This window comes from Drosophila takahashii, chromosome 3R (genome assembly GCF_030179915.1).
Source record: "Drosophila takahashii strain IR98-3 E-12201 chromosome 3R, DtakHiC1v2, whole genome shotgun sequence".
Lineage (NCBI taxonomy): Eukaryota > Metazoa > Arthropoda > Insecta > Diptera > Drosophilidae > Drosophila > Drosophila takahashii.
In genome coordinates, this window is record NC_091681.1 from 15,076,480 (window position 1) to 15,103,126 (window position 26,647).

Below are 26,647 nucleotides of genomic sequence, written 5' to 3' on the forward strand. Positions count from 1 at the left end.
TGTTGGTGTAATATGCAATATTATGTCAGACAGCGGATGTAATTTAACTTGATGCTGTAAAAAGTGTTTCCCCAACAATGGAAGCCTCTTGGAAGGCCGAGGCTAAGCACAGCAGCCAAATGAAGTTCAAAAATCGAATAAATATTCAATTATTTACTTGGCTGGGAGTTTCGTCGGGCTTAAGAGCTTGGCACAATGAAAAGGGACACAAACACGCGAAGAAGTCAATATTGAAATTTCCCTGAGCATAAAGGCGGGCTACAGCCATTTACATGAACGTAAATATAAATGATATTGAAGCATCTGGCTGAGGGCAAATAAAAAATAGATGAACTCACTTTCCTCTATGCCCACACACACATGTGCCTCGAAGAAGGAAGAAGGACCTGACAAACAACTCAAGCAGCAGCCAGGACATTAAAATGAGCAAAATGTGTAATAAAAATCCAACCTGATCCCGGTCCCAAATATTTGCTTATCTACAAAAGCCAGAAAAATACCCCAAATTGAAGTCGCATTCTAATCAAGCAGAGCGAGGCTTGACAGCCAAACATAAAAACGATTTAAAGATGGCAATTTTTAAAGCCAAGAGGATCCTTTAAAGATTTTTGGCCAAATCAATAGGGGTGGTGAGAGGAAGTTGATGCAGTTTATAATATTGATATAGGAGTATGTAAATTTGAGTGAATTGAACTGGGTAATGTTTGCATTATTATTCCAAATATTTAAAGACAGAAGGAGTGTGTCTTGGGAGCTATTATATAAAATAAATAGAGATAGAGAAATTTAAACCAGTCAGCTAAAATATTTGTTAGCTAATTTCTTTTAAAACTTTTTATTTATTTATGTATAGAAAGTGGCATCACCTATTTAGGAATAGAATTTGTTTGAATACTATAGTCCTTGTGCTTTCTCGCATCGATTGCCAGAGCATCTTGGCAGGGATCACAGCAGCTGGTATTCGCCTGCGATTTACCGACCACGAATACTATGTCCTTTGGGCTAATGTTTCTGTCCAAATTAGCGCAGGTTTCGCCTTCCCTGAGGATTTGAAAAAGCGATTAGATGTCTTCTGTTATACACCAAGCAATCCATGCTAACCTGGCATAATCGCCGCATCTGATCGACAGCTTGCAAAGAAACTCCAGGCCACCGACTGGTTTTCCCGCCATTTCTAGGGTACAGGTGCTCGTGTAGGAGAACGCTTTCATGTCCAGTTTTATCCGTTCGCTCAGTTTTTTAGGCAGACTCAGCTTACCCAAGCCCACCAATTGATCGTCGTATATGACCTCGAAATTCATGCCATTCTCCTCGACTTTCTGTGAAAGATTCGGTGGCTCCGCCTGAAAAATTAAGCTGGCATTTGGCTTGAACTCGCTCACATTTGTTCGACTGGCTGTGAGGCTCAGGTCTTTGCCCCCAAAGCCGACCTTCACTAGTAGTTTTCTGGGATCTGTCAAAGCAACGGCCTTGACCTCCAGTCGCGTTATAATAAGATCGAACGAGAAGTAGGGCACATTTTTAGCCAGTACCGGTTCAGGCGGGATTTCGGGCTCTACTGTCGTTATAGGTTTCAGCACGCTTTTCTTGCCCTTCTTTCCTTTTTTGCCTTTCTTGCCCATTTTTCAGGATATTCAAGGAGTCTGGAAACTAGGATTTAATGGCAGCGAAGCTCTGGTCACGAGTTGATGGCAGTCTCTAAATGAATTTTTCTGTGGCTACATGATAATTTTTGTACAATTACAACGAACAACTGAAAGGGTAATAATAAATGAGAAACTTATATCTATTCCTACTAAGATTCAAGGATATAGGTCTTCTCATTTTTTACAGGTTTCTAAATTCTTCTAAATTTATGCTTTAGGTCTCAGGCAAGTTTTTAATATTTAATATTTTTTAAAGATCAAGGTATTCATATCATTTTAATATGAACAATAATTATAATTATATTATTTCACAATACTTGTTCAAAAAACTATTACATCAGGTATTTTGAATAAGTATATTTATAGTTTTATGAAATAAGTGATTTAAAATAACTCATATGATAAAATATTTAATCGGCATTTTATTGATTACATTTTTTTCTGTGTAGGTACTTCAATAAATGCATCTTCACACTGACTGTATTTAATGCATTGAATAACGCAAGAGCCTCGAATTAAATACGATTTAACACTTTGGACCCCGGAGAACGAGGAGCTGTGTTCCGGGTGCGAAATTCGCAGATTTATTGGCATGGGGCATGTAGCTCCCCAGCTTCCTCGGATGCTTCAGCTTCCATCTTCCAGTTTCCAGCTTCGGTTGTGAATGATTCGCCAGCATATTTCAGAAGCGTTTAATGGGCGCGCTCATTTGTCTGCCAGCAGGAGGAGCAGTGGCAGCCGCATCAGCAATGCTCCTGCCAAGTGTCAGTGGGTTGGATGCAGCCACAACCGCCGAGGAGTGGGGAGCATTAGGTACTTGTGGCGTATACGTAACGTGCGAAAACCAAGAGTGCTCGTTCAGGCAAAACAAGAGCCAAAAACCAAGAACACTCTCTCTAACCAATTACTTGTGGGAGTGCGGATGCCAGCAGAGCATCGGAATTAGTTTTACCAGCTGGTAGAAGCATCTTTTGTTTTATGGTTTATCCAAAAGGATTTATTTGCCTCTACTTATGTGCCATTTCGCCCAGTCAAAAGATGTCGAGGGTTATGGTTCAAATGGGGCAACATATTCACATTTGGACATTCTAATTGGTGGCTTTCTCTCTAGCTGGCAAAGTGCTTTGCATTTATTTTGAGGCCAGACATTAATTTGGCAAAGCAATTAAAATGCAAGAAGAGAGACGAGCCATCAACATAGCAAATATGCAAATAAATGTGGCCAAAATGGTTCAGCTTTAGTTATTCTCTATCGTACATCAAAACCGATTCAGCACATAAATTATGCAATCGAAGGAATTCGGCATTTCGACAGGACCCAACCACTGACAATTGCTGGTGAAATTGTTTTGCAATTGCTTTACTCGACAAAATGGCCAACTAATTAACAAGCCATTAATGCCACGTTTCGGCCAGAGGAGCCAATTTGGCCACACGAAAATGTTACGAGCACTAGGTAACATTTCGTTGCTCGATTTGTGGGCGAAAATATTTGTGCGAGCTCTGACCGAATTGTGTAGCCATCAAACGGAAAGCTATTTGGCAATAACTAACCTAATACTCTGGTAAAGCAGATTGTGCCTAATAAATTCCAAAGATTTCAACTCTCTAATGGATTTTGTTATAAGTCTTTCTTCATAGCAAAGAAAAACTAAATCAGAAATTAGTTTTTTTTAACCTACTTTAGTGTATTGTTAGGATTGTGTTTGCCACAATTATAATAGCTTAAATTTTTACGATAAATTATAATTAATTAATTAAATTAAAATCATAAAATATAAAACGTGCCTTAAAAATGTAAATTTCCAAATAAGATAACTATGTAATTATAGAATGCCAGTTAGTAAATCCAATTACCATTATTTGGTATCCCCTTTAACATTATATAACAAACTAATATGTCTGAACCACCACCTATGGACTTCATTGTCGGTTAGAGTAAATTTGGATATACACGGGTGTTGTATAATTTATGCACGAGTGGCTTCCACTTGGCCAGCAGAAACTCGGAACCCGAAAAACATCACCGAATTTCGCCGGACCCGGGGACCCAATTTGTTATTGTTTGGCTATTGGCGCGGACAGGAACCACCCCTCCACCCCCTTGTGAACCCCCCACCCCCCGTGTGAACCCAGTGAGCATTTGGCTGCACCAATTTGTATCCAATTAAATCGGCTTAGTTAGTCAGGCGGTCTTCTCGCTAAAACGTTTCCATTTTGCGGTTCGGCATTTTTCGACAAATTCCCCAATGTTTGTAGCACAAAATCGGTTTTAAGCTAGTTTTCGGGGATAGGATGGCAGAGGATTGGGCCAGCAAGGATAGCCGATATGCGTCGACATAATGCGCGAAATTTAATTAAAATTGAACTTAATTTAGATGAGCATGTGAGCTGATTTGATAAATGGCAGCGCACCTCAGGGGGCGTGTGAGATTTCCCAGGCATCGCGTGCCATAAGCGGCTTACGGAAGGTGTAGCGATAAATAAGAGCGCGATTTTCCACGAGGGGCTGGGCAACTGGCGCAGCAACAGGCGAAAATGCGACTGGGGAGTGGCCGGGGTAATTAGAAATCCATTTGGCTCCCTTTCGCCGTCCGAGACATGTTCGAAATCCTCCAGGAGCCATTGGGCAGACAGGAGGTCACTGGAGTTCACAGTTGGCCGACCAGCTGCTCCCAAAGGTCCTCAAGCACTAACGATTTGGTTGGTTTTATTTTCTAGTCCCAGTGGCAAGTAGCCTCATGACACATTACCATGAAATTTATTTACGAACTATTTAACAAGACTTTAACAGTTTCAGAAAATGGGTAAATGGGACGGGTTTTTATGTTAAAGAATTACTGTGTAAAAGAACAAATTGCAACCCTTAAACTTCTAACAAAAGAGACTTAAAACTTATATATTTTCGATCACCGAATTAAAGTTATTTAAGGATTTTTATAGTAAAAGTCATCTCATTAGAGTTATCTTGACTTTTATTTTTTCAGTCAAAAAATAAAAGTTATTTTTCGACTTTTATTATAAAAGTCATGAATAAAATTTTCGGAGGACTTTAATTTTTTCGGTCAAAAAATAAAATTCTGAAATAACAGTTACTTTATGAACAATTTCAAATAAATTAAACAAATTTAGGTCATTGCGGATATGAATAGACCGCATTAAATTGGTTGAGTAATTTTTTTCTCAGATTTTTAGTGTTATTCTAAGCGTATGATTTTTTCGATCAAAAATAATAAAATAACTGTTAATTTCGGTCCCTGGTTTTTAGGTTTTCTACTTAGATCTATTCAATAAAATTTAAATAGTAAATTATTTTCTTAGGAACATCTTTTTAGAGCATAGCCTTGACTTAAATGTCAGTTGGATAACTGAACTTTCTTCGTACTCTACAAGATCAGATTGCATTCATCACTCACACAATTCACACCCGATTTTCACCTTTTCACAAGTTTTTACCTAAAATTGAGATAGTTTTTTAAAGAAGATGGCGGCTGGCCCTGAAGAGGAGGACATTAACTTCCTATTCGATATTGTGGTCAAAAGTGTGGACCTCTACAAACCGGTCAAGGAACCGGAGAAATGCGAGGCCCAAGTCAAGTTTGCCGGCATCAATATAAATCTTACACCCAGTCGGGTGAATGTCAGCGATTTCGTGGGCAACCGGCAGACGCAATTTACCACCAGAGCTTCGGTGCTGCGAAAGTCACTTGAAGAACAGGGAATGCAGATAACCGCCCGTTACGAAGGATCAACACTGGGCAGCAATGTGATGTCCTTCCCGGACACCTTCATCGACAAAATATGCTCCACCATGAACGATCTCTTCTACGAGGATACCACACTTTTGCTGCGACGAGGCGAATGCGTTGGCACTATCACCATTTATTTGGTTCTGATTGTTAAGTGCACGGATTTGGATGTAATTAGAGCGGAGGAACCTCGCGGGTCAAGCTCACGTCGGAGTTCCAGGAAGTCCTCGGCAGTTTCGGTGATCCCCAGAAAGATGCAGGAAAAAGTGGAATGCCAGGGACTTGGAAAGACTTTCAATCCGCAGGACGTGATGTTCGTCATCGGCGATCCGGATCCTTTGCTGAAGATTCCTTCGGAGCCGTGTCCTGAGCTTCTGCCAGAGGAGGGGGATGAGCGCCTGGATCTGGATTTGCAGCGCTACAAAAGCCTGGAGAATCGACGCGTAGTCTTCCCCGATGACGATCCCTGTCTTGAGGGGAAACCCTCTTTCGCCCAGCTAAAGAAACTAACAGAAGACTACTCAAAGATCATTGACTTGGTGTCCGATAGACTGAAGCGTTTGAAAGTGCCCACCAGTTCGGCGGTGCTCACTGAGCCTGAGATTCCCTCGGAAAATAATGTTTCCACTCCAATGGATGATGACAAGGTAACCCCCGAAGAGCGCTGGATACCTGTTCCCTTAAAGGACGACACTGAATATGATATCAAACCCATTCGATTTTGTCCCATTTGCCTGCACTCCATGTCCTGGCTGCCGAAATACATACCCTGTCCTCGGTGCAAGGCCAAAACACGTCCTGTGCTCGCAGGATATCCCGAGAAGCAGATGACGGCGGATGAAATTATGGAAGAGCTACTCTGCAAACCAAAGTTACCCGAAGAATCAGACGAATTTTGCCTGAAACCCTGTCAAGTACCCATTGTACATGTGAAGAAAATCAAGAAAAAAAAGAGGTCTCCACTGGGTGAACCTGTCCCAGACTCCGATTCCGAATCCGATGAAGAGTGTCCTCCATGCCGTTGCACCTGCACGAAGGGCACCTTCTGCGCCCATTGCCGCATTCGCCGATTGTGCGAGGACATCTTCCAGGCCGAGGAGAAGAAAAGGATGCCCAAGGAGGAGAATCACTTGGAAGTTCCTCTCCCCTGTTTAGACGAGGATTTCTGTGTGCTCCCCGAACCCATGGATGATGATCGTCCCTATTTGTCCAGGGTTTTAGTTGAGCTGAAGAACCTATACTCCCTGCACGACACCAAGAAGTTGTTGGAACTCCAGAAACGCTGTGCTTCACAAACGCTACTCCCCCCACGCGGCTCCAAATCCACCATTACCTCGAGAATGTCCCACGATCACTTTGATGCTCATCTACCAGGTGGACCCTCCAATCGCCAGACGGCGGGTCACAAGAGCTGCCTGCCGGTGGAGCACTCGGTTCCCCGGCACCACGGTTGGGATTGGCCACGCACCCGGGAGGCCAGGAGGCACGGCTGGAGGCCAGGAGCCATCCTCCGGGCAGCCGGTCAAGTGATGCGCTACTTCCTGCTGCCCAAGAAGCAGCGGGATCTGTGCCGCAGCATTACAGCTGACCAGGAAGAACGCGAGAGAAACAATCTACCACTTTTGAATATTCGCAAGAAGGATGGAGTCATTTTCGTCACTCTTCGCGCTCTGCCCACCTTGGACATGCAACAGCAGCCCATAACTTTTAGGATCGTAAAAAGCGACTTGGCGGTGGCTCTGCGGCAGATCAAACGATCACTTAAGGATCAGGGCTTCCGGAAGTGCACTTGCCACAAGTCCTTGATGCTGTGCACCTGTCGCGATGCCCTGGAAAAGTTCGAGCTGAACAAGGCTCTGAAGAAGGAGTGCCAGCGACGCATCATGGAGCCGTGTCCCGAGCACCTGGTGCTCACCGATACGAGTGTCAGTGACTTGGAGTTCGATCTCCATGTAAACCCACCTGCAGTAAGTGGAAAGCCGAGTGGGAAAGCTCTACGGAATGTGGTGAATCATGGAACTCAGACCGAGAAGAAAGGGGTACCTGCCATAGAGCCCAAATACCCGGTGAAAGATAGTCCCTACTGGAGGGCCTACGACTGTGCAGCCGGTGATCGCTACATGGGCACAGCCTTCGGCAGCAATTTGGAAACCGTTTTCGAGGACGGAATCTTTGGCTACAGAGGCGGAGGACAGCACGGCCGAGCTCCCGTTCGTAGGGATCCCCGGGTTTGGGGCCAGCGAACCGGAGCACCCATGCCGATTGGAACAGCTCCCGCTACCCGCGATCCCTATAGGTTCACTCGATCTGTGTGGAAGGGACTTCCGAAAAAAATTATTCATCAAATGCGCACCAATCGTAAACTATAATACTCTTACAATAAACATTATTCTATATTGGGATTAAAAGCAAAATGTTTAACTAGGGGGTGAACACTCAAAAAAGTATTGGCCCTGAATTTTATAAATAATCAACTAAAGAAATGTTTACCATTTTAATCGTTTACCTTTTGAACAAGGCTACGGTCAGACAAAAAAATTATTTGTATGTGGCATTCTTTAAAAAATTAAAAATACAAACATTTTATTAAAATTTCACTTAAAAACATTTTTAAAATTTTAGTGCGATTTATTTTTATGTGCATGTTTTTTTGAGACCTTAAATATTTAATGTTGGCTTTAAAGCTTGGAAACTTAAGGGAATTCAGAGTTTAAAGGCTCCTTTAAATATATCGTACGGAAGAAAAAACTGCCTTTTACATTTACAGAGCTTAGAATATATTGTCAAACTGTTTTAACAATTACTCCTGTGTGCCTCACACAATTACACAACTTGCGTTACCAATTTCTTTTTATTACCAATACAGTTTAGATGTTAACTACACTCAGAAAATGAATCGCCCTGAATTTTAGAAAATCGCCTATGGATTTGCTTCACTGGCGATTTTTTTCTTTAAAATAAAAAAATTTTCTACTGGTAAAGAAAATTTTCTTCCAATTAATCAAAATTCATTAAATTCAAGAAATATTCCAGAAATATAGAAAAAAATCGCCAGTAAAGCAAATCCATAGGCGATTTTCTAAAATTTTTTTTTGAGTGTACCATAATAATATCCGATTAGAGTGGTAAAATTCCAAAATGACTTTAGAAATGGGGGAAAAAGCGAACTTTCTGTTCGACTTGGTGATCACCCATCTGGATATCTTTGGCGTGGAGATAGAGGAGCCACAGAAGCTCCTGGTGGACACCAAGTTTGCGGGCAGATCAGTAAAGGTGACTTCCAGCCGGGTGAATGTCGACCAGTTCGTGGCCAACAGGGAGTTGGAACTGGCGATGGAACCGTTGGCCCTACGTCAAACTCTGGAGGAGAAGGGCATGTCGTTGGCGTCCATTTACCAGGGTTCAACCCTGGGCACCGCCTCCATGGTCTTCCCCATGGAGTTTCTCGACAAGATCAGCGCCACCATGAACGATCTGCTGCACGAGGCCACTTTGGATCTGGTCCGACGAGCTAATGTCGTTGGAACCGTAAGCGTTTTAATCCGTTTGACCCTCAAGTGCGATGATCATCCAGAGAATCTGAGAAAAAGCGTTTCGCGTGCCAGTAGAATTTCGGTGATTTCGCGTGCTAGTAAAATTTCGCTGATTACCCCAAAGAAGGAGAAAAGTGGCCCGGTCAGTTGTGCCAGCCAGGCGGCAACCCTGAATCCCCAGGATGTGATGTTCCTCGTCGGCGATCCGGATCCTCTGCTGCAGGTTCCCTCGCACCCTTGTTCGGAACTTCCCTCGGAGTGTAGGATTGCTTGTCTTTTGGCTAAGATTGCTTTCGGCCCAAAAGTAGGCAACAGAGTTTGGTCTACATGGTTTAGTAGAAAATATAGTCTCTTGAGCCAGAACTCCCAAAACTTCACCAAATTGGTGAGTAGGCTTGAGCTACAGGTCGGACTCAGGGTCCCGACCCGAAGTCAATTTCGTTTGGAGTCACACCAAAATTACCAGTGGATCGAAGAAGAAGTTAGTTGCAAGTGCAAAGATCAAAGTTACACAAATTAAAGGAAATCCAAAATTTCCAAAATTCCCGGCAATCGCCGTTACAAGTGGCTTAAAAACCAAAAAAAAAACACAAGTGCTAAAGTGCCAACCCCTAGTGGGTAAGTTTTTTGAGTACGAGAAGTTGATAAAGTGGTGTTTGAACGCCGTAATGTTTTTAGGTGGCACCTAATTACATAACCCCGGTCCGCCAAAAGCCAGGCTTGGGCGTAAGAGGCGTCTGGAGAACAAAAGCGCCAACAGGAGTGAAGTTATATATCCATCAACCGATCAATCAGCACCAGCAGCAGCAGCAGAATCCGAGATCCCTCAGCAGCGACAATAGCGCCGAGAATTTGATTTATTTATTATCTACATATTTTATTATCATTATCTACATATTTTTTCTACTTTCTACATCTACGTTTATATGTTGTAGAATAGCCCAGTAGCCAACAAAATTTAGGCTAGGGTCCATTTACCGGCAATACAATCCGTAAGCCGTAGGGAAATATAGCCCAAGAAGACAAAAAAAAAATGAATTAATCAACCCCTCAAATACTAAATCATTTCGAATTACATTTAAAACTTAAAGTTTCGAATTTTACGCGTCATTATACGCCACTAGAAGCAGATTGAAGCTGAATTTTAGTTTAAGTAGTTTTAAGAGAATAGTTATAATCAAGAGAGTAGGTCAATAACAGGGAAAATATGCATTAGAGCTGAGCAGTCCCGTCTTCCCATGTACTTTTCCCTTCCCTCTCCCATGTCTTAACGGCAGAGTACCGTACCGCTGTAGAGTACGAGTAAGGCGAGTGAGAGTAACGCTAGCGATCTCTTATGTAGTTGAGGTTCTCTTTCACAGGCCCCCTTCGAGAAGCGCTTCTTCGTGGGAAAACAAAGTGAGTCGATTTAATGTCATAAGAATCTCAACTACCCTTTTTAAATAGAACAAAAGTCTAAAGAGAAAATTTAACTTGTTACAAAATAAAAAATTCACCCCTCACTTAAATGCTGTAATAAAAAAAAAAAAAAATTTAAAGAAACTACAAACTCCAAAAAAATGTCCTCCCCATAAAGCCCAAACCACAACTCCCTGCTCAATAATATAAAGTTTTAAGCCACACATATCATGCCATAATTTTACATACCTACACCCATTACACCAGCTCTCGAAACGTAGTTCGCTACAGTATTCTAATATATAACAATAAACTTATTTGGCGCCCAAACGTGTGTGGCCCGATTCTGTCATGGCGACAGTTCGATCCGGCAAGGCCAGATCCATTAAAAAAATATTTAAAACCGTCAGTAACATCAGACGTTAGTCAAGAGAATCTCCACAGCATTCATCCGCTAGATTAGGTGCGGCGAGGAGTGATTTACGGATCACAACTCCTTGCATACTATTAGGCCGCTGGAAAAGTTTTAGCTATTTAGCTTTAACGCCGCTACCTAATTAAACTTACGCATAGGGCGTTGTTTATTGGCTTAATAAATTTGCCATCCCGTCTTTTAGCGTGGGAAGTATTATTTTTTTTTTACTGAAGTTTAATATAGAATTGTACAGAACACTTGTTGCCGGTTGCCTGGTGTATCTGGTATAGTCTGTGTTTTATGCGAAGTTCAAGAATTTTATTAATACCAGATGTTATATGTAAGATTAAGAGTCTGTTTTCGAGAATCTGAACAATAGGAGCCGGATGTTGCCGTTTTGCCATGCGGTGAACCGATTAAGTAGGTATTTTCGTTAATAGATCGTCATCTGAAAACGATATCTTTCACCTTTCTAGTCAATTTTTTTTGTAATTTAATTTTGTTTTGCGTATTAATCTTTTTGTAGTGGAGTTTTAGGCGGAATTGTACAGAACACTTTTGGCCGTTTGCCTGGTGTGTCTGGTATAGTCTGTATATAATACAAGTTGCAAAAAGTTATTTGATACAAGATGTTAAATGTAAGATTAGTGAATCTGTTACATGGAAATCCAGATATTACAGGAGCCTCTTGTTGCCGTTTGCCTTGAGGTGAACCTTTTTATTGTTTTTGTGTAATAGTTCGTCATCTGAAAACGACATCTTCCACTTGTAATTACATTTTATTATTAAAAATTTTAGAGTCAATAGTATTACATTTCATTACCGACAGGACTTAGCAGGACAAGGAACTTTACAAAAAGATAGCAGAAAACGATTGCATGGCACCCCAAATTTTGAGAGTTTTATTTTTGATTTTTTTCGATTATTTATTTATTTATTTATGTTTTGTTTATTTATTATTTTTTTTGCTTACTATTATTTATTTATTTTATTTATTTATTTTTATTATTAGGTAGATATTTTTTCAATTATTATTGCAAGATTCCGGAGCTGTAGGTCTTGTTGAAATGTCCCTAGCACACAGCACAGAAGATCTAAATAAAATAGTAGAGAACGTTTGTCAGATCTGCGCAAAACCTATTTCCTTTCCGATCCAATTGCTACACGCAAGGTGCGGTCACGATTTTCACCGAAATTGCTTCGCTACAAAAGCGGGGAAAACAAAAATCTGTCCTGTCTGCTCTAGCTCACTATCCTTCGCATCAGCGGAGAATTTAGCAGTTGATACTCCAACTAAACCTTCTGGCTCAAGAACCAAAACTCCAATAGTGCCACTTAACGTAGTAACTAGGTCGAAAGCTAATCAAGGCAAACCATCAAGCGACATCACAATGCCTACTGGTAACGACCAACAATCGTCTTCAGCCCCGACTGAACCTCAAACTGATTTTCAGTCGGCAATGGCCGAAACTATCAGGGTAGCCATTTCAGAAGCCTTAACGACTGCATTGGCCCAGCAAACAAAATGTTTCGCTGATGCTTTGGCCCAACAAACAAGAACCATGACCCAAGCGTTCGCAGGGAATTCGCAAGCCCAAGCGGCAAATTTTTCGCCTAACCAGATAATGTTAGACCCGATGTATAACCGAGGTAATACCGATCCTCAAGGTCCACCAAATCTAGGTCAGAATCGTAGTAGCAATTATTCGCCTGCCTCAGCAAGCAGCTCCTTAAGGCCAGATAAGATTGCTCAAATCATGGTTGGTTGGAAGCTACGCTTCTCAGGAAAAGGGCCAATGACTGTCGAAGACTTTATATACAGAGTAGAAGCTTTAGCAGGACAATCATTGGAGGGAAATCTTGAGCTAGTGGCTCAGAATGCTAATTTGCTGTTTGACGGAATCGCGAGCGATTGGTATTGGCGTTTTCATAAAAGCGTATCTGCAGTGCGTTGGTTCGAGTTAGTTGAAGGACTTAAAGGCCAATTCAAAGACGATAGAACTGACAGGAACATTCGAGCGGAAATAGACCAAAGGAAGCAACGGGGAAACGAAACTTTCGATGATTTTCATAGGATAATCGCTGCCCTTGCAGATAGACTGTCGCAACCAATGTCAGAGCAAGCAATGGTTGAAACTTTGCGGGCGAACCTCCTTCCAGAAGTCCAACATGAGATTTTGTATGAGCATACCCGAACTGTGCAAGAATTAAGACGACTAGTAAGGACCCGAGAAATTTTTATGCAAACCGTAGGAAAGCCGCAAGGATTTACACCGCGCCACGGACCACCCAGGAGGCAAGTCTGTGAGGTGCAATGTCAGGTAGAGACAGTAACAGAGAGCGAAGAGTCAGATGAAGATCAAGAGTTAGCGGCCATAAATCTGCGATGTTGGAACTGTAAAGAAAAGGGACATCCACATACCAAGTGCCCAGTACCGAAGCGGGTGTATTGTTTCGGATGCGGAGAAGACGGCCAGTACAGTCATACCTGCATCAAGTGCCACCCGACAAAAAACTCAGCAGAGCGTGCCACAAAGGCACGCAAACAGATGGTCTCGAAGGCAACGATGACCGACCAACCAGATTCACTTCACTAACCCCAAAACCAAAATCAACTGTCCAGATTTCTTCCAAAACTGAGTTAGAGAGCAATCATACCACTCGTTCAACAAGCCGTAGGGACAATTACAAAAGTTTAAAAAAGAAAGAACGCAAGCTCTTGCTCTCAGCCATAGTGGGGCAACTTAACGATTTCAGGCCTTACGCGCAGGTTGAAATGTTGGGCAAAATGGTAGTTGGGTTACTGGACACTGGAGCGTCAGTCAGCTGCATAGGTGGGAGTCTGGCTGCAGAGCTACCAGAACTAAATATAAAATACTCTAGAATAACAGCAGGAATTCGAACAGCAGACGGGCAATCCCAACCGATAAGTGGTCGGCTAACTACAGAAGTGTCCTTCCGGAGCGAAAAGAAAACACTAACCTTCTATGTAGTACCATCCCTAGCAGGAGATTTGTATCTAGGAATAGATTTTTGGAAGCATTTCCAGTTATTACCCGAAGCCTTCCGGGGCAACAATCCAATAGTGGCAGCATTAGAAGAGCCAATATCTCGTGAGCTCTTGCCTGACCAGCAACAAGCGCTACTTCGTGCAATTAAGCTTTTCCCGTCGTACGCGGCGAAAGGTCTGGGAAGGACCCAACTACTCTCACACTCCATTGATGTGGCTCAAGCAAAACCCATAAAACAAAGGCACTATGCGGTATCTCCGGCAACGGAAAAACTTATGTATGCGGAACTGGATAGAATGCTAGAGCTAGGTGTAATAGAGGAGTCGTCCAGCGCTTGGTCCTCACCAGTAGTTCTGGTCCAGAAACCTGGTAAAGTAAGGCTGTGTATTGATAGCCGAAAGCTGAATGAAGTGACGGTTAAAGACGCATATCCAATGCCACTTATTAATGGAATTTTAGGTAGGCTCCCAAAAGCAGAATTCATAACTAGTTTGGATCTAAAAGACGCCTTTTGGCAGATCCCGCTAGATGCTAATTCAAGGGACAAAACAGCATTCACAGTGCCTGGAAGACCCCTCTATCATTTTGTTGTTATGCCCTTTGGGCTATCTAATTCTCCCCAGACTATGTGTAGGCTAATGGATAAGGTGATCCCAGCGTCTCTAAGGAACGAGGTGTTTGTGTACTTAGACGACTTACTAATAGTCTCAGATACTTTTGAAAGACATATAGAAGTTCTGAAAGAGGTTGCGTCCCACCTTCAAAATGCCAAATTGACCATAAACGTAGAAAAAAGCAATTTTTGCATCAAGGAGGTTAAATACTTGGGACATGTGATTGGCCATGGAACCGTAGGCACAGACCCAGATAAAATATCCGCAATTCTGGAGTTCCCTAGCCCTCGCTCCATGAAACAGGTTCGCCGTTTCTTAGGAATGACGGGTTGGTATAATAAATTCATAAAAAACTTTGCCGCGTTAGCTTCTCCAATAACCGATACGCTCAGAAACAGAAAGAAATTTGCTTGGACTGAGGAAGCTCAACGAGCTTTTGAAATCTTGAAAGAACACATGTGTACGGCCCCTGTGTTGCATAGCCCAAATTTTGACGCTCCCTTTTCCATCCATTGTGATGCAAGCAACACTGGAGTGGGCGCGGTTCTAATGCAGGACGACGCCGAGGGAAACGAAGTTCCAATCTCCTTTATGTCCAAGAAACTAAACAAATGTCAATCAAATTACACAGTCACAGAAAAGGAGTGTTTGGCAGCTGTTTTGGCGGTAAAAAAATTCAGGGCATATGTGGAGGGACAAGAGTTCACAATTATTACCGATCACGCGTCCTTAAAGTGGCTAATGTCCCAGGGAGACCTCAGTTCTCGTCTTGCACGATGGTCCTTAAAATTGCAGGGATTTAAGTTCAAAATCAGCCATAGAAAAGGAAGTCAAAATGTAGTACCAGACGCCTTGTCAAGGACTTTTACGGAAGACCTTTCGGGCTTGGAAATATCTAGTTTAGTGGATATGGATGCCAGTGAGTTTAAAGGGAAAAATTACGAAGATCTAAAAGCAGCTATTTCCACAGGAGTACAACAATTAGGTGAGGTTAAGGTCAGCAACGGATTTGTTTATCGTCGCGCTGAGCACGCTGCAGACGAGAAAGTGGCAGATGAATCCTGTTGGAAGCTGTGGCTTCCTAAAGAGCTAGTTCCAGATTTGTTAAAAAAAACGCATGAAGATCCCTTAGCAGCACACTGTGGCATAGCCAAAATGTTAGAAAACTTGAGAAGATATTTCTATTGGCCAAATTTAGCGGTAGATGTAAAAGATTTTGTCAATAGGTGCGAAGTGTGCAAGACAACAAAGCATCCCAGTCAGACTTTGAGACCAGCCTTGGGAAATACTGGCCAATCTGAAAGGATTTTTCAAAGGCTCTACGTCGACTTTTTAGGGCCGTATCCGCGTAGCTCGGAAGGGCATATAGGGCTTTTTATTGTAGTCGATCATGCTTCAAAGTTTCCCTTTCTGAAAGCCGTAAAGAAATTTACGACAGAGGCTATTCTTCCATTCCTTGAAAAAGAAATCTTCCATTGTTTTGGCGTACCGGAAACTATTATTTCCGATAATGGAGTGCAGTTCAAATCAGTGGCGTTCAACGCTTTACTTGAGAGATATGGGATCGCACACTCCTATACGGCGATTTACGCTCCACAAGCCAACGCCTCAGAAAGGGTCAATAGATCGGTGTTAGCTGCCATCAAGGCGTACATAGATCTGAGTCAAAAGAACTGGGATAGTAAACTTAGTAGCATCTGTTGCGCGTTGAGGTCAAGTTTTCATTCGGCCATAAAAACGACACCGTACAGAATGGTTTTTGGGCAGCACATGGTAGTAGATGGAAAATCATATAAAATCATTAGGGAGCTAGGATTGCTAGAGGATAGAAATGTACAGTTCAGTAAGGATGACTCGCGAGACATAATAAGGCGTACGGCTCAGGATTCGATGGAAGCCCAAAGGGAAAGGAATGAAAGGGCTTATAACTTGCGGAGCCGAATTGTGTCTTACAGACCGGGTCAAGAGGTCTTTCGCCGGAACTTCCAGCAAAGCAACTTCGCAAAGGGTTTTAGCTCAAAGCTAGCACCGGTTTTTATAAAGTCTAGGATCCGAAAAAAACTGGGTTTGGCCTATTATGAAATTGAGGACCTCCAGGGAAGGTTAATTGGCAAATACCACGCGAAAGACTTGCGACAATAAGACAAGCTGGGATCTCCCTTGTGTCGATAGCTCACCCCAAGTGAGATTTTGGTGGGGGGGAACTGTAGGATTGCTTGTCTTTTGGCTAAGATTGCTTTCGGCCCAAAAGTAGGCAACAGAGTTTGGTCTACATGGTTTAGTAGAAAATATAGTCTCTTGAGCCAGAACTCCCAAAACTTCACCAAATTGGTGAGTAGGCTTGAGCTACAGGTCGGACTCAGGGTCCCGACCCGAAGTCAATTTCGTTTGGAGTCACACCAAAATTACCAGTGGATCGAAGAAGAAGTTAGTTGCAAGTGCAAAGATCAAAGTTACACAAATTAAAGGAAATCCAAAATTTCCAAAATTCCCGGCAATCGCCGTTACAAGTGGCTTAAAAACCAAAAAAAAAACACAAGTGCTAAAGTGCCAACCCCTAGTGGGTAAGTTTTTTGAGTACGAGAAGTTGATAAAGTGGTGTTTGAACGCCGTAATGTTTTTAGGTGGCACCTAATTACATAACCCCGGTCCGCCAAAAGCCAGGCTTGGGCGTAAGAGGCGTCTGGAGAACAAAAGCGCCAACAGGAGTGAAGTTATATATCCATCAACCGATCAATCAGCACCAGCAGCAGCAGCAGAATCCGAGATCCCTCAGCAGCGACAATAGCGCCGAGAATTTGATTTATTTATTATCTACATATTTTATTATCATTATCTACATATTTTTTCTACTTTCTACATCTACGTTTATATGTTGTAGAATAGCCCAGTAGCCAACAAAATTTAGGCTAGGGTCCATTTACCGGCAATACAATCCGTAAGCCGTAGGGAAATATAGCCCAAGAAGACAAAAAAAAAATGAATTAATCAACCCCTCAAATACTAAATCATTTCGAATTACATTTAAAACTTAAAGTTTCGAATTTTACGCGTCATTATACGCCACTAGAAGCAGATTGAAGCTGAATTTTAGTTTAAGTAGTTTTAAGAGAATAGTTATAATCAAGAGAGTAGGTCAATAACAGGGAAAATATGCATTAGAGCTGAGCAGTCCCGTCTTCCCATGTACTTTTCCCTTCCCTCTCCCATGTCTTAACGGCAGAGTACCGTACCGCTGTAGAGTACGAGTAAGGCGAGTGAGAGTAACGCTAGCGATCTCTTATGTAGTTGAGGTTCTCTTTCACAGGCCCCCTTCGAGAAGCGCTTCTTCGTGGGAAAACAAAGTGAGTCGATTTAATGTCATAAGAATCTCAACTACCCTTTTTAAATAGAACAAAAGTCTAAAGAGAAAATTTAACTTGTTACAAAATAAAAAATTCACCCCTCACTTAAATGCTGTAATAAAAAAAAAAAAAAATTTAAAGAAACTACAAACTCCAAAAAAATGTCCTCCCCATAAAGCCCAAACCACAACTCCCTGCTCAATAATATAAAGTTTTAAGCCACACATATCATGCCATAATTTTACATACCTACACCCATTACACCAGCTCTCGAAACGTAGTTCGCTACAGGAGGAGGGAGATGATCGCCTCTTTCTGGACCTGCAGCGCTACAGGAGCTTGCAGAATCGTCGGGCTTCTTTCCCCCAAGACGATCCCTGTCCCAGGGAAAAGCCCTCCTTCAGCCGGCTCAAGAAGATCACCCAGGAGTACTCGAATATCATCGACTCTGTGGCCGAGAAGGTTAATCATTTGGAACTACCCACGAGCCCTGGAGCTCCTACAGACATTCCCACGGATGCAACTCCAGCTCGAACTCCAAGGACTCCAGCTTCTATTCCCAGGGAGCGCAGTATTCCAGTTCCCGTTCGATGCGACCTAGTGCATGGCGTGAAACCCATACGTTTTTGTCCCGTTTGCCTGTACTCCATGTCCTGGCTGCCGAAATATGCACCCTGTCCTCAGTGCAACACGAAGGCATTTCCTGTCCTCCAAGGACGTCCGAATGAGGACCTTACGGCCGATGATATCCTGGCCGAGCAGCTGGTGAAACCCGTGGCACCGCCCGATCACGAGGACTTCTGTGAGCCCATCTGCGAAAGGATTCGAAGGAGGAATGTGAACGAGAATGAGTGCCCTCCGTGCCGCTGCACCTGCAATGCGAACAAGATCTGCGCCCACTGCCGAATCCGCAAGATGTGCGAGGATATTTACAGCGGAGAAAAGCCGGTGGAACCTCCTCGACGCCATCCCGAGCCCCGTTCGAGTGAGGACTTTTGCCTGATCACGGATTCCGAGGAAGAGGATAGTCTGCCTTACCTATCGAAGGTCTTCTCTGAGCTGAAGCATCTCTACCATCTGCACGACTCCAAGAAGCTGTCGGCCCTCCAGGAACGCTGCGAAACCAGGTCGCTGTTCACCATCCAAGGCCGTCGATCCAACAAGGAGCTTTCGGAATCGCAGTACCACGGCGACAAGGTCATTGGCGGGGTGAGCCATCAGCTGAAGGCGGGCCACAAGAGCTGCCTCCCGCCCTCGAGTGTTGTGTCCCGCCGACATGGCTGGAATTGGACGACGAGCTGCGAGGCGAGGAAAAATGGCTGGCGGCCTGGAGCCATCCTGCGATCATCGGGCCATGTGATGCGTCACTTTCTCATCCGCAACAGAGATCGCAACATTTGCCGCAAGATCTCGGCGGATCACGAGGAACAGCAGCTGTATGGCCATCCCGTGCTCAATATTTGCAAAAGGGATGGTGAAATATTCGTGACCCTCCGCCCACTGGCCACTTTGGGCTTGAAGCAGAAGCCCATTACTTTCCGGATCGTGAAGAGCAAGTTGGCGGTGACCCTGCGGCAAATAAAGCGGGCTCTCAAGGATCGGGGTTTTGAAAAGTGCAAATGCCATAAGTCCTTGATGCTGTGCACCTGTCGTGATGCCCTGGATAAGTGCCTCCTTAAGAAGGCACTTGGAAAAGAGTGCCGAAAGCGCTTGATAGAGCCGTGTCCCGAGCATCTAGTGCTCACCGATACGAGTGTCAGCGACTTGGAGTTCGATCTGGATGTCACTCCGCCGGCGGGAACTCGGCGACCGAAGAGGAAGGCCCTACGGAAGGTGGTGAATCATGGCACCCAGACGGGAAGGAAGGGACCACCACGCATAGCTCGCGAATACCCTGTTAAAGATAGTCCCTACTGGAGGGCCTACGACTGTGCAGCCGGCGATCGCTACATGGGCACAGCCTTCGGGGACAATATAGAGACCGTTTTCGAGGACGGAGTGTTTGGTTATCGGGGTGGCGGCCAACATGGAAGGCCCGTCGTCTGGCGGCATCCCAAGGTGTGGGGCAAGAAGGCCGGGGCACCACTCCGAATCGGAACCGCCCGAGACGCCGCCGATCCATATCGGTTTACGAAAACTGTCTGGAAGGGATTACCGCGAAAAATTATACGCAAAATGCGAGCAAAATCAAAGCATTATTAAAAATCGTAACCTATTTTTTCGTTTTTTAATTGACTGGTTAGTTACCGTTTACTTACTTTCTTAAAATGCATTTTAGACAAAAACAAAAGAATGAGACTAAACGCAAACAGTTTAGATAACAATAAACTTTACTATTAAATCATTAAAAAGTGTGCTTTAAGAAAGGTTGCTAGACATTCAATTAAGCAAGTTATAAAATGAAATATGCAAACTAGAAACGGGTTTCAAAGAAACACAAAAGGTAGTATAAAAGGGGCTAGCAAACACTGAGATAGCATCAAAAGATTCCAACATGAAGATCTTCGCTCTGTGTGCCTTCCTGCTGCTCGCTTTGGCTGCCGTCCAGGCTAACAGTACTCCTGAGGAAAAGTCCATCTCACCCAAGAACCTTAAGAAAACCGCAGGATAAATACAATTGGACTAAGGAAGCTTAAGCGGAGCGGACTAGCAATTTATAAACTGAAAGATCCAGAAATGATTAATCTTCAAAACATTTAAATAAAAAAGCATATTTCCGGAAGAAGCTTACCTTTTTGTTTTTATTTAACAGACCTCAGCGCAAAGATATATTTCTATTTTTTAAAAAGAATACCGGATATCGGATAGTCGGGGCACGCTACTGTATTTATAGCATCGAAAGATTCCAATATGCGGATCTTTGTTCTGTGCGCCTTTTTTTCTGCTTGCTCTTGCTTGAGTACTCCTGAATCAAAGTCCTTTAGACCCAGAATTCTTGAGAAAGCAACAGAATAAATACAATTGGAATAAGAAAGCGTCATTCAACCGAAACGGAAACGAAGACATCGCTATGCCTAGACTGGAAGATCGAGCAAGGTTTCTTATTCAAAGCTTATCAATAAAATGCAAATTTCTAAATAGAACAATTGTAAAAAATGTTCTTACAAACAACGAAAACCATATTATATCCGGAGAATTAATTTATTTTGAATGTGTATTTGAAGAGAGTTTTGATTTTAAAGGATAACTTTTATAAAAGACAAAAGCTTTCTTTAGTAAAGTTTTAATTATTTTCACATTTCGGTTTCAATCAGATTGCATTCGGTTGGATTGAATATATGAAAATAAATAAACTTACAAAAGCCCAAAAATAGGCTTTTGAGTGTAGGGTAATCTGACGACTGGATTTACGTTCCAAATTAGGATTGCAAATTTATGGCAAAACAAAATAAATGGTTCTTTTGGGTCGCAAAAAAAATGCATTTAAACATTAACAATAATACTGTTAAATTTCCTAATGTTAACAAAAGCTAACATTCAACATCAATAACATTCAATGAAGCAGAACCCCAAAACTAGGCTTTGCAAATACTATTTTCCAATATTGACTTCAATGAATAATAATAATAAATTTGTTTGCACAAACAAATGGAAAAAAGTTAACATGAGTGACCGGTATTTAATTTAGCTTATAATGGCTAAATAACGAACCATCTACATTTTAAAAAATGTATGTGATATAAATTAACAATTGTTGACCTAAAAAGAGTAACAAGAACATTGTAAAACAGGTAACTGCGAATCGCTGCGGATTGGGGTATAAAAGATCTTGCAGCCTTTCAAAGTGTATCAAATCAAAAATCAACAAGATGAAGTTCTTTGCTCTGTGCGCCTTTCTTCTGCTCGCCCTGGCTGCTGTCCAGGCAACTCCCGGTGGTCCTGTAGGACATGGAGGTGGACATGGTGGCAATGTTGGACATGGTGGAAATATTGGACGCGGTGGAAATGCTGGACATGGAGGAGGACATGGTGGAAGTATTGGTGGACACGGTGGAAATATTGGTGGACGTGGTGGACATGGTGGAGGTTATGGACACTAATAGGACTTAATATTTACTGGAATCCTTCCAAAAACTCAACGAGGATCTTGATGGATAGGGGAGTGTTTCACTGATACCTCCAATGCAGCAAAAAATAAAAAGTTTGTTCTTACGAAACCACACTGTGCTTTTTATTTATGGTTCCATAAAATGTGATTCCTTCTAAACAAGTTCCATATTTAAGGGGGCTCGCCGTAGATTTGGTGTATTCTGGTTTCTCCTGCAAAACAAATAACTGGAAACACTCATTAAATAACCTGATAAAAACGAAACATGCCTTGGATACTGTCAAAAATGTTTGGAGATTATACACTTCATTTGAAACTGGTCAGAGTTGGGTTTGCTTTTATATTCAGAACACTGTATTGCCTGTCTATTTCAGTTTTATTGTAAAGTTTAGTGTAGTAAGTCCATAAAATCGTATTTCAAAAAATCCAAAGTAAAAAAATTCGTTATAATCGGAAAGCGAAAGACTCAGACTAGTTCCGCAATACGAAGACAGGCAGTAGAAAATTACAGATTGCAAGGGATAGAAAGAGCTTAAGCGTTTGAGATGGGACCCAAGAAGAAGTCAGTGGCCGTTGCTTTGCCTCCGGAGGAAAACTCGCAAAAGCCTGAGAAGAAAGCCCCGCCGAAGAAGGAGCCCCTACCGATCTTCGTTTTCGATGTTGTGGTCACCCATGTGGAGGCCAATAACGTGGAGTTCACCAATCCAGCCAAGCTGGAAGTCACCGCCAACTTCTTCAAGACTCCCATACCCCTGACGGCCAGTCAGATAAATGTAAGCGATTTCAAGGCCAACGCCGGTCTCTCCTTTCAAAAGGAACCCAAGGAAGTCCGCAAGACCGTCAACGATTGTGGAATATCCTTTACGGTGGTGTACAGCAAAAAAGTGATTGGCTCTGGCCAAACATCCTTTCCGTCCAGCGTGGTCGATACCATCGATAAGGATATGTCTGACATCCTTCATTCGGACGTCATTAACCTGGCTGCAAGCGGTCAGGTGACCGGCAAGCTGGAGTTCCTCTGCCGCCTGGTCGTCATGTGCATTGCCGAGTAAGTGCATCTAGATGTCACTCTGGATTCTCCTAATCAATACACATTTTATATATCTTATTTTTAGGGAGCCTGAAGCCGAGGGTTCGCGCAACATGGACAGAAGCATCAATCCGCAGGACATCATGTTTGTGATGGGCGAATCGCAGGTGTGTCCCAGTGCCTGTGAACCCTGCCGAAACGATCTGGAGGAGGAGGAGGGCGATGAGCGCCTCAAACTGGACCTGGATCGATATCGCAGCCAGGGAGGTGGCATAAAGCCCTACAAAATGATGACGGAGAATGGATCGGGCATACCAGCCTGTTGCGAACTTAAGGTGGGTATTCAAAGAATATTCCAAATATTTAATGGTTTTTGTAGTTTTTAAGAAACTAAAAATATATACTAAAAAAAAGGTAATTTAAAAAAGGAATGTTCTCAGTTTCATTTTAAAGATTCGTATAAAAAATCTAAATTAATTATAAATATTAATAGAAAAAATATTAAATTCATTGATTTCATTTTTATATTTTTAAATCAAGGTAGAAAATATTAGTCATATTTATAATAAATATTTTAGGTCATTATAAAATTAAATTTATACATGGTTTGTTTTGATGTTAAAGTTTTTTAAAAGATACACTCTTTATCTTTTAAACCCGTTTGCCTCTAAGACCTCCGTAAAGTTGGAAAATTTCAGAATTTTTCGAACTTTGAGGTCCTTGTGCTATGAATCCTTGCGTCGGAAGCTTTTTGGAAAATGCAGTTTAACTTGGGAATTCGTAAAGAATTCCAAAAAATATAGCATCCATCGAGGTAAATTTAAAAAGCATTAATTTTGTTGGACAGTGTAACTTGATATAATTGTTTATTTAATATTTTCACATTTAAAATAAATAAAACTGCATTGGATGAAAAATATCGAAAAGTATTTTAATTAAATATGAAATCTTGGAACTTGCTTCTTTTTTATCAATGTGTAATTTTTATATCGCTTTCCCATTCCCCACCAGAAAATGGCCATTGAGTACGAGAGGATGATCGATTCGATAACCAAGCGGACGGGAATGCAGCCGCCCAAGCCTCCGTGTCGAGATGCCGACGAGGCGAACAGCTTCGGCATGAATCCCTGCTGGTGTCAACCGGAAGCACCGGCTTTCCTGGAACTCCCCGAGAAGCCGGACAAGCCGTGCTTCGTCTACCTGCCCGCCACCCAGGATCATGAGCCGGACTTTTGCGAGAAGAACCTCAACCCGGTGCCCATTGCCGACTGCGATGGCCACAAGCCGGAGATCAAGCCCATCCGCTTCTGTCCCGTCTGCTTGACCAATATGTCCTGGCTCCCGAAGTTCGCGGCCTGCCCGAAATGTGGCATCAAACCGATGCCCGTGGTGGCGGAGCGGCACAAGGAGAAGAAGCTGTCGGCGGATCAGATCCTGCTCGAGTACCTGGGCAAGGGACCGGCCACCGTGGATGACTATTGCATCGATCCCTGCGACAAGGCCAAGAAGGACAAGGAGGCGGCCGAGGAGGAGGAGTGCCCGCCCTGCCGCTGCACCTGCAAGTTCGGCAAGATGTGTGCCCACTGCAGGATCAGAAAGCTATGCGCCGACATCTTCAAGAGCGACCAGGTGGCGCCCAAGTGCCCCAAGGTGGAGCCCAAGGAGTCCGAGGACTACTGTGTGGTGAACAAGAGCTCCGACGACTGCCGACCCTACCTGGCCAAGGTCTTCTCCGAGCTGCGCGATCTGTACGACATCAAGGACACCAAGAAGATGTCCGAACTGGACGAGAACTGCGATCGGGCGGTGCCCAAGGCGGCGGAGAAGATGGAGTCCAAGAAGCCGGAGGCCAAGAAGGGCGAGTGCCAGGCGCCCAAGAAGGCGCCCTATATACCGCCCAACAACAAGGGTCACATCTCCAGCCGGCACAAGCAGTGCGTCCACCAGTCCGGCTTCGTGTCCCGCCGACATGGTTGGGCCTGGAGCAAGAGCTGGGAGGCCAAGAAGCTGGGCTGGCGGCCAGGCGCCATCCGGAAGCCCATCAAGCAACTGATGAAGTTCTTCCTGGAGCGACCGGATCAGCAGAATGCCTTCGCCAAGTGTAAAGATGCGGAGACCTTGGAGCGGGAAAAGGAGCTGGCCTCACCGGTGCTGAATATCTGCAAGAAGAACGGCGAGATCTTCATCACCCTGAGACCTCTTTCTACTTTGGGTGTGCGCCAAAAACCCATCACCTTCCGGGTGGTGAATAGCGAACTGGCCGTGGCCCTCAGGGAGATTAAAAGGAAACTCAAGGACAAGGGCTTTCGCAAGTGCACCTGCCACCAGACCCTGATGATGTGCCACTGCAGGGATCCCGTTGAGAAGGTCCATCTCCAGAGGGCCCTGAACCGGGAGTGCCGACGCCACTGCATTCCACCGGCTGGAGACCATCTGGTGCTCACCGATACCAGCGAAAGCGACATGGAGTTTGACTTTGATGTCACGCCGCCCGCGGGTACGGAGCAACCGCCGAGGGCACCATCGCCGGAGACAGTTAACCACGGCACGCAGACCTCCAAGAAGGACCAGATGCCTCTGCCGCCCAAATATCCCGTGCGTGTGAATCCCTACTATAGAGCTTATGACTGCGCCGTGGGCGATCGCTATATGGGCACCGCTTTCGGTTGGCCAGGTGAAGTGGTCTTCGAGGACGGGGTGTTTGGAATGATGGGAGGAGGGCCACACGGACCCAATCCCATGCCGTGTGGCAGACCCCGAGTGCCAGGAGCCTGGGGACCTGGAGGAGGAGGAGGCGGTGCAGGTGGAGCAGGAGGAGGATTTGGCGGAGCAGGAGGGTTCGGAGGAGCAGGAGGAGGAGGCGGCGGAGGCAGGGGAATCTTTGGCGGCGGCAGAGGAAGAGGAACCGGGGGTCCTGGTGGCTTTGGAGGCGGTCCCGGCGGCTTTGGTGGCCCTGGAGGAGGAGGAGGTGGATTCGGAGGCGGTCCCGGCGGCGGAGCCTGGGCGGGATTCCCCGGCGCCGCCATGGGAAAGGGCAAAGGCACAGGCGTCAAGTCAGAACCCATACCAGTGCGCTACCCGAAGAGATTCCTCAAGCCCGCCGAGGACGCAGCCAAGGCGGCCAAGCAGGCGGAGAGGGATGCGGTGGAGGCGAAAAAGAAGGGCATCAACATGATCAAGTATCTGCAAAAGAAGGGCACACTCGTGCGACCCTGGAATCCCCAGGAGGGCAAGGACAAGCGACCCCGGCCACCGAAGGGTGGGCCTGTGGGCGAGGATGGTCTCAAGCCGAACGAGCGGAAGCAAAAGATGCTGCTGGCCGTTCCACCCACTCCAATCACTGCGATGCCCAGACGCGGAAAGGGCCCCAATCCCTGCGATCCCTATCGTGTTGATATTGTCTGCTGATAAAGTCTTCCGTGGGAATCTCCTCTGTGGTCTCTGCATCCTTTCCCATTCGAATGGCCCTTTCAAATATTATGTCTAGTATATTTTATAATATACCCATTGATTTTACATAGTATTTGATTATTTGAATGGGTTTTATAGAGACTTTTTGTTGCTCTTTTTTTTAAATATCACATTTCCTTTTATTTTATGGGGTTTATTCGCAAGGTTTAATGTTTCTAGTTCTAACGCGGAACGTCTCCATATTCTGATTTATTTTCTTTCGATTTAGAAAACCAAGATCAGGACTTTTAGCCAAGATATTTATTTTTCTAAGTGTTCTTTTGTTTACCAAACATTTAGAAAGAAATGTTCTTATTTACATTTTTTTCAGATTTTTAATATATATTTCATTTGGAGATTGTCAAGATTTTTGTCTTTATGATTCTTCCTTTCAATATATGTTCCATTC

At 43.9% G+C, this 26,647-nt stretch overlaps 5 protein-coding genes across 5 annotated transcripts; 4 read left to right on the top strand and 1 right to left on the bottom strand.

The window, feature by feature from the left end:
• Window positions 1-694: 694 nt before the first annotated feature.
• On the bottom strand, window positions 695-1,769 carry LOC108060176 (uncharacterized). The gene is made up of 2 exons (XM_017145754.3): window positions 1,102-1,769; window positions 695-1,041 (listed from the first exon to the last, which is right to left on the bottom strand). Exons 1-2 carry the CDS (start codon window positions 1,620-1,622, stop codon window positions 867-869), a joined length of 696 nt encoding a protein of 231 aa, XP_017001243.2. The 5' UTR covers window positions 1,623-1,769; the 3' UTR covers window positions 695-866.
• A 3,275-nt stretch (window positions 1,770-5,044) lies between these two features.
• On the top strand, window positions 5,045-7,809 carry LOC108060164 (uncharacterized). The gene has a single exon (XM_017145743.3). It carries the CDS (start codon window positions 5,131-5,133, stop codon window positions 7,762-7,764), a length of 2,634 nt encoding a protein of 877 aa, XP_017001232.2. The 5' UTR covers window positions 5,045-5,130; the 3' UTR covers window positions 7,765-7,809.
• Window positions 7,810-8,448: 639 nt separating this feature from the next.
• LOC108060144 (uncharacterized) lies at window positions 8,449-19,927 on the top strand. Its single transcript, XM_070217286.1, has 3 exons — window positions 8,449-9,186; window positions 10,095-10,098; window positions 18,008-19,927. Exons 1-3 carry the CDS (start codon window positions 8,534-8,536, stop codon window positions 19,910-19,912), a joined length of 2,562 nt encoding a protein of 853 aa, XP_070073387.1. The 5' UTR covers window positions 8,449-8,533; the 3' UTR covers window positions 19,913-19,927.
• Window positions 19,928-20,204: 277 nt separating this feature from the next.
• On the top strand, window positions 20,205-20,427 carry LOC123003043 (uncharacterized). Its single transcript, XM_044394266.2, has one exon. It carries the CDS (start codon window positions 20,205-20,207, stop codon window positions 20,319-20,321), a length of 117 nt encoding a protein of 38 aa, XP_044250201.1. The 3' UTR covers window positions 20,322-20,427.
• A 1,641-nt stretch (window positions 20,428-22,068) lies between these two features.
• On the top strand, window positions 22,069-26,311 carry LOC108060275 (uncharacterized). Its single transcript, XM_017145919.3, has 3 exons — window positions 22,069-22,806; window positions 22,874-23,123; window positions 23,800-26,311. Exons 1-3 carry the CDS (start codon window positions 22,304-22,306, stop codon window positions 26,194-26,196), a joined length of 3,150 nt encoding a protein of 1,049 aa, XP_017001408.3. The 5' UTR covers window positions 22,069-22,303; the 3' UTR covers window positions 26,197-26,311.
• The last annotated feature ends 336 nt before the right edge of the window (window positions 26,312-26,647 follow it).

Bases quoted from the DNA above. Each gene is read 5' to 3' on its own strand.
- LOC108060176 (XM_017145754.3), bottom strand. From the start codon at position 1,622: ATGGGCAAGAAAGGCAAAAAAGGAAAGAAGGGCAAGAAAAGCGTGCTG. The intron at 1,042-1,101 runs GTTAGCATGGAT...TCAAATCCTCAG, and splicing joins AGATGCGGCGATTATGCCAG to GGAAGGCGAAACCTGCGCTA.
- LOC108060164 (XM_017145743.3), top strand. From the start codon at position 5,131: ATGGCGGCTGGCCCTGAAGAGGAGGACATTAACTTCCTATTCGATATT.
- LOC108060144 (XM_070217286.1), top strand. From the start codon at position 8,534: ATGACTTTAGAAATGGGGGAAAAAGCGAACTTTCTGTTCGACTTGGTG.
- LOC123003043 (XM_044394266.2), top strand. From the start codon at position 20,205: ATGAAGATCTTCGCTCTGTGTGCCTTCCTGCTGCTCGCTTTGGCTGCC.
- LOC108060275 (XM_017145919.3), top strand. From the start codon at position 22,304: ATGGGACCCAAGAAGAAGTCAGTGGCCGTTGCTTTGCCTCCGGAGGAA. The intron at 22,807-22,873 runs GTAAGTGCATCT...TCTTATTTTTAG, and splicing joins GTCGTCATGTGCATTGCCGA to GGAGCCTGAAGCCGAGGGTT. The intron at 23,124-23,799 runs GTGGGTATTCAA...ATTCCCCACCAG, and splicing joins CAGCCTGTTGCGAACTTAAG to AAAATGGCCATTGAGTACGA.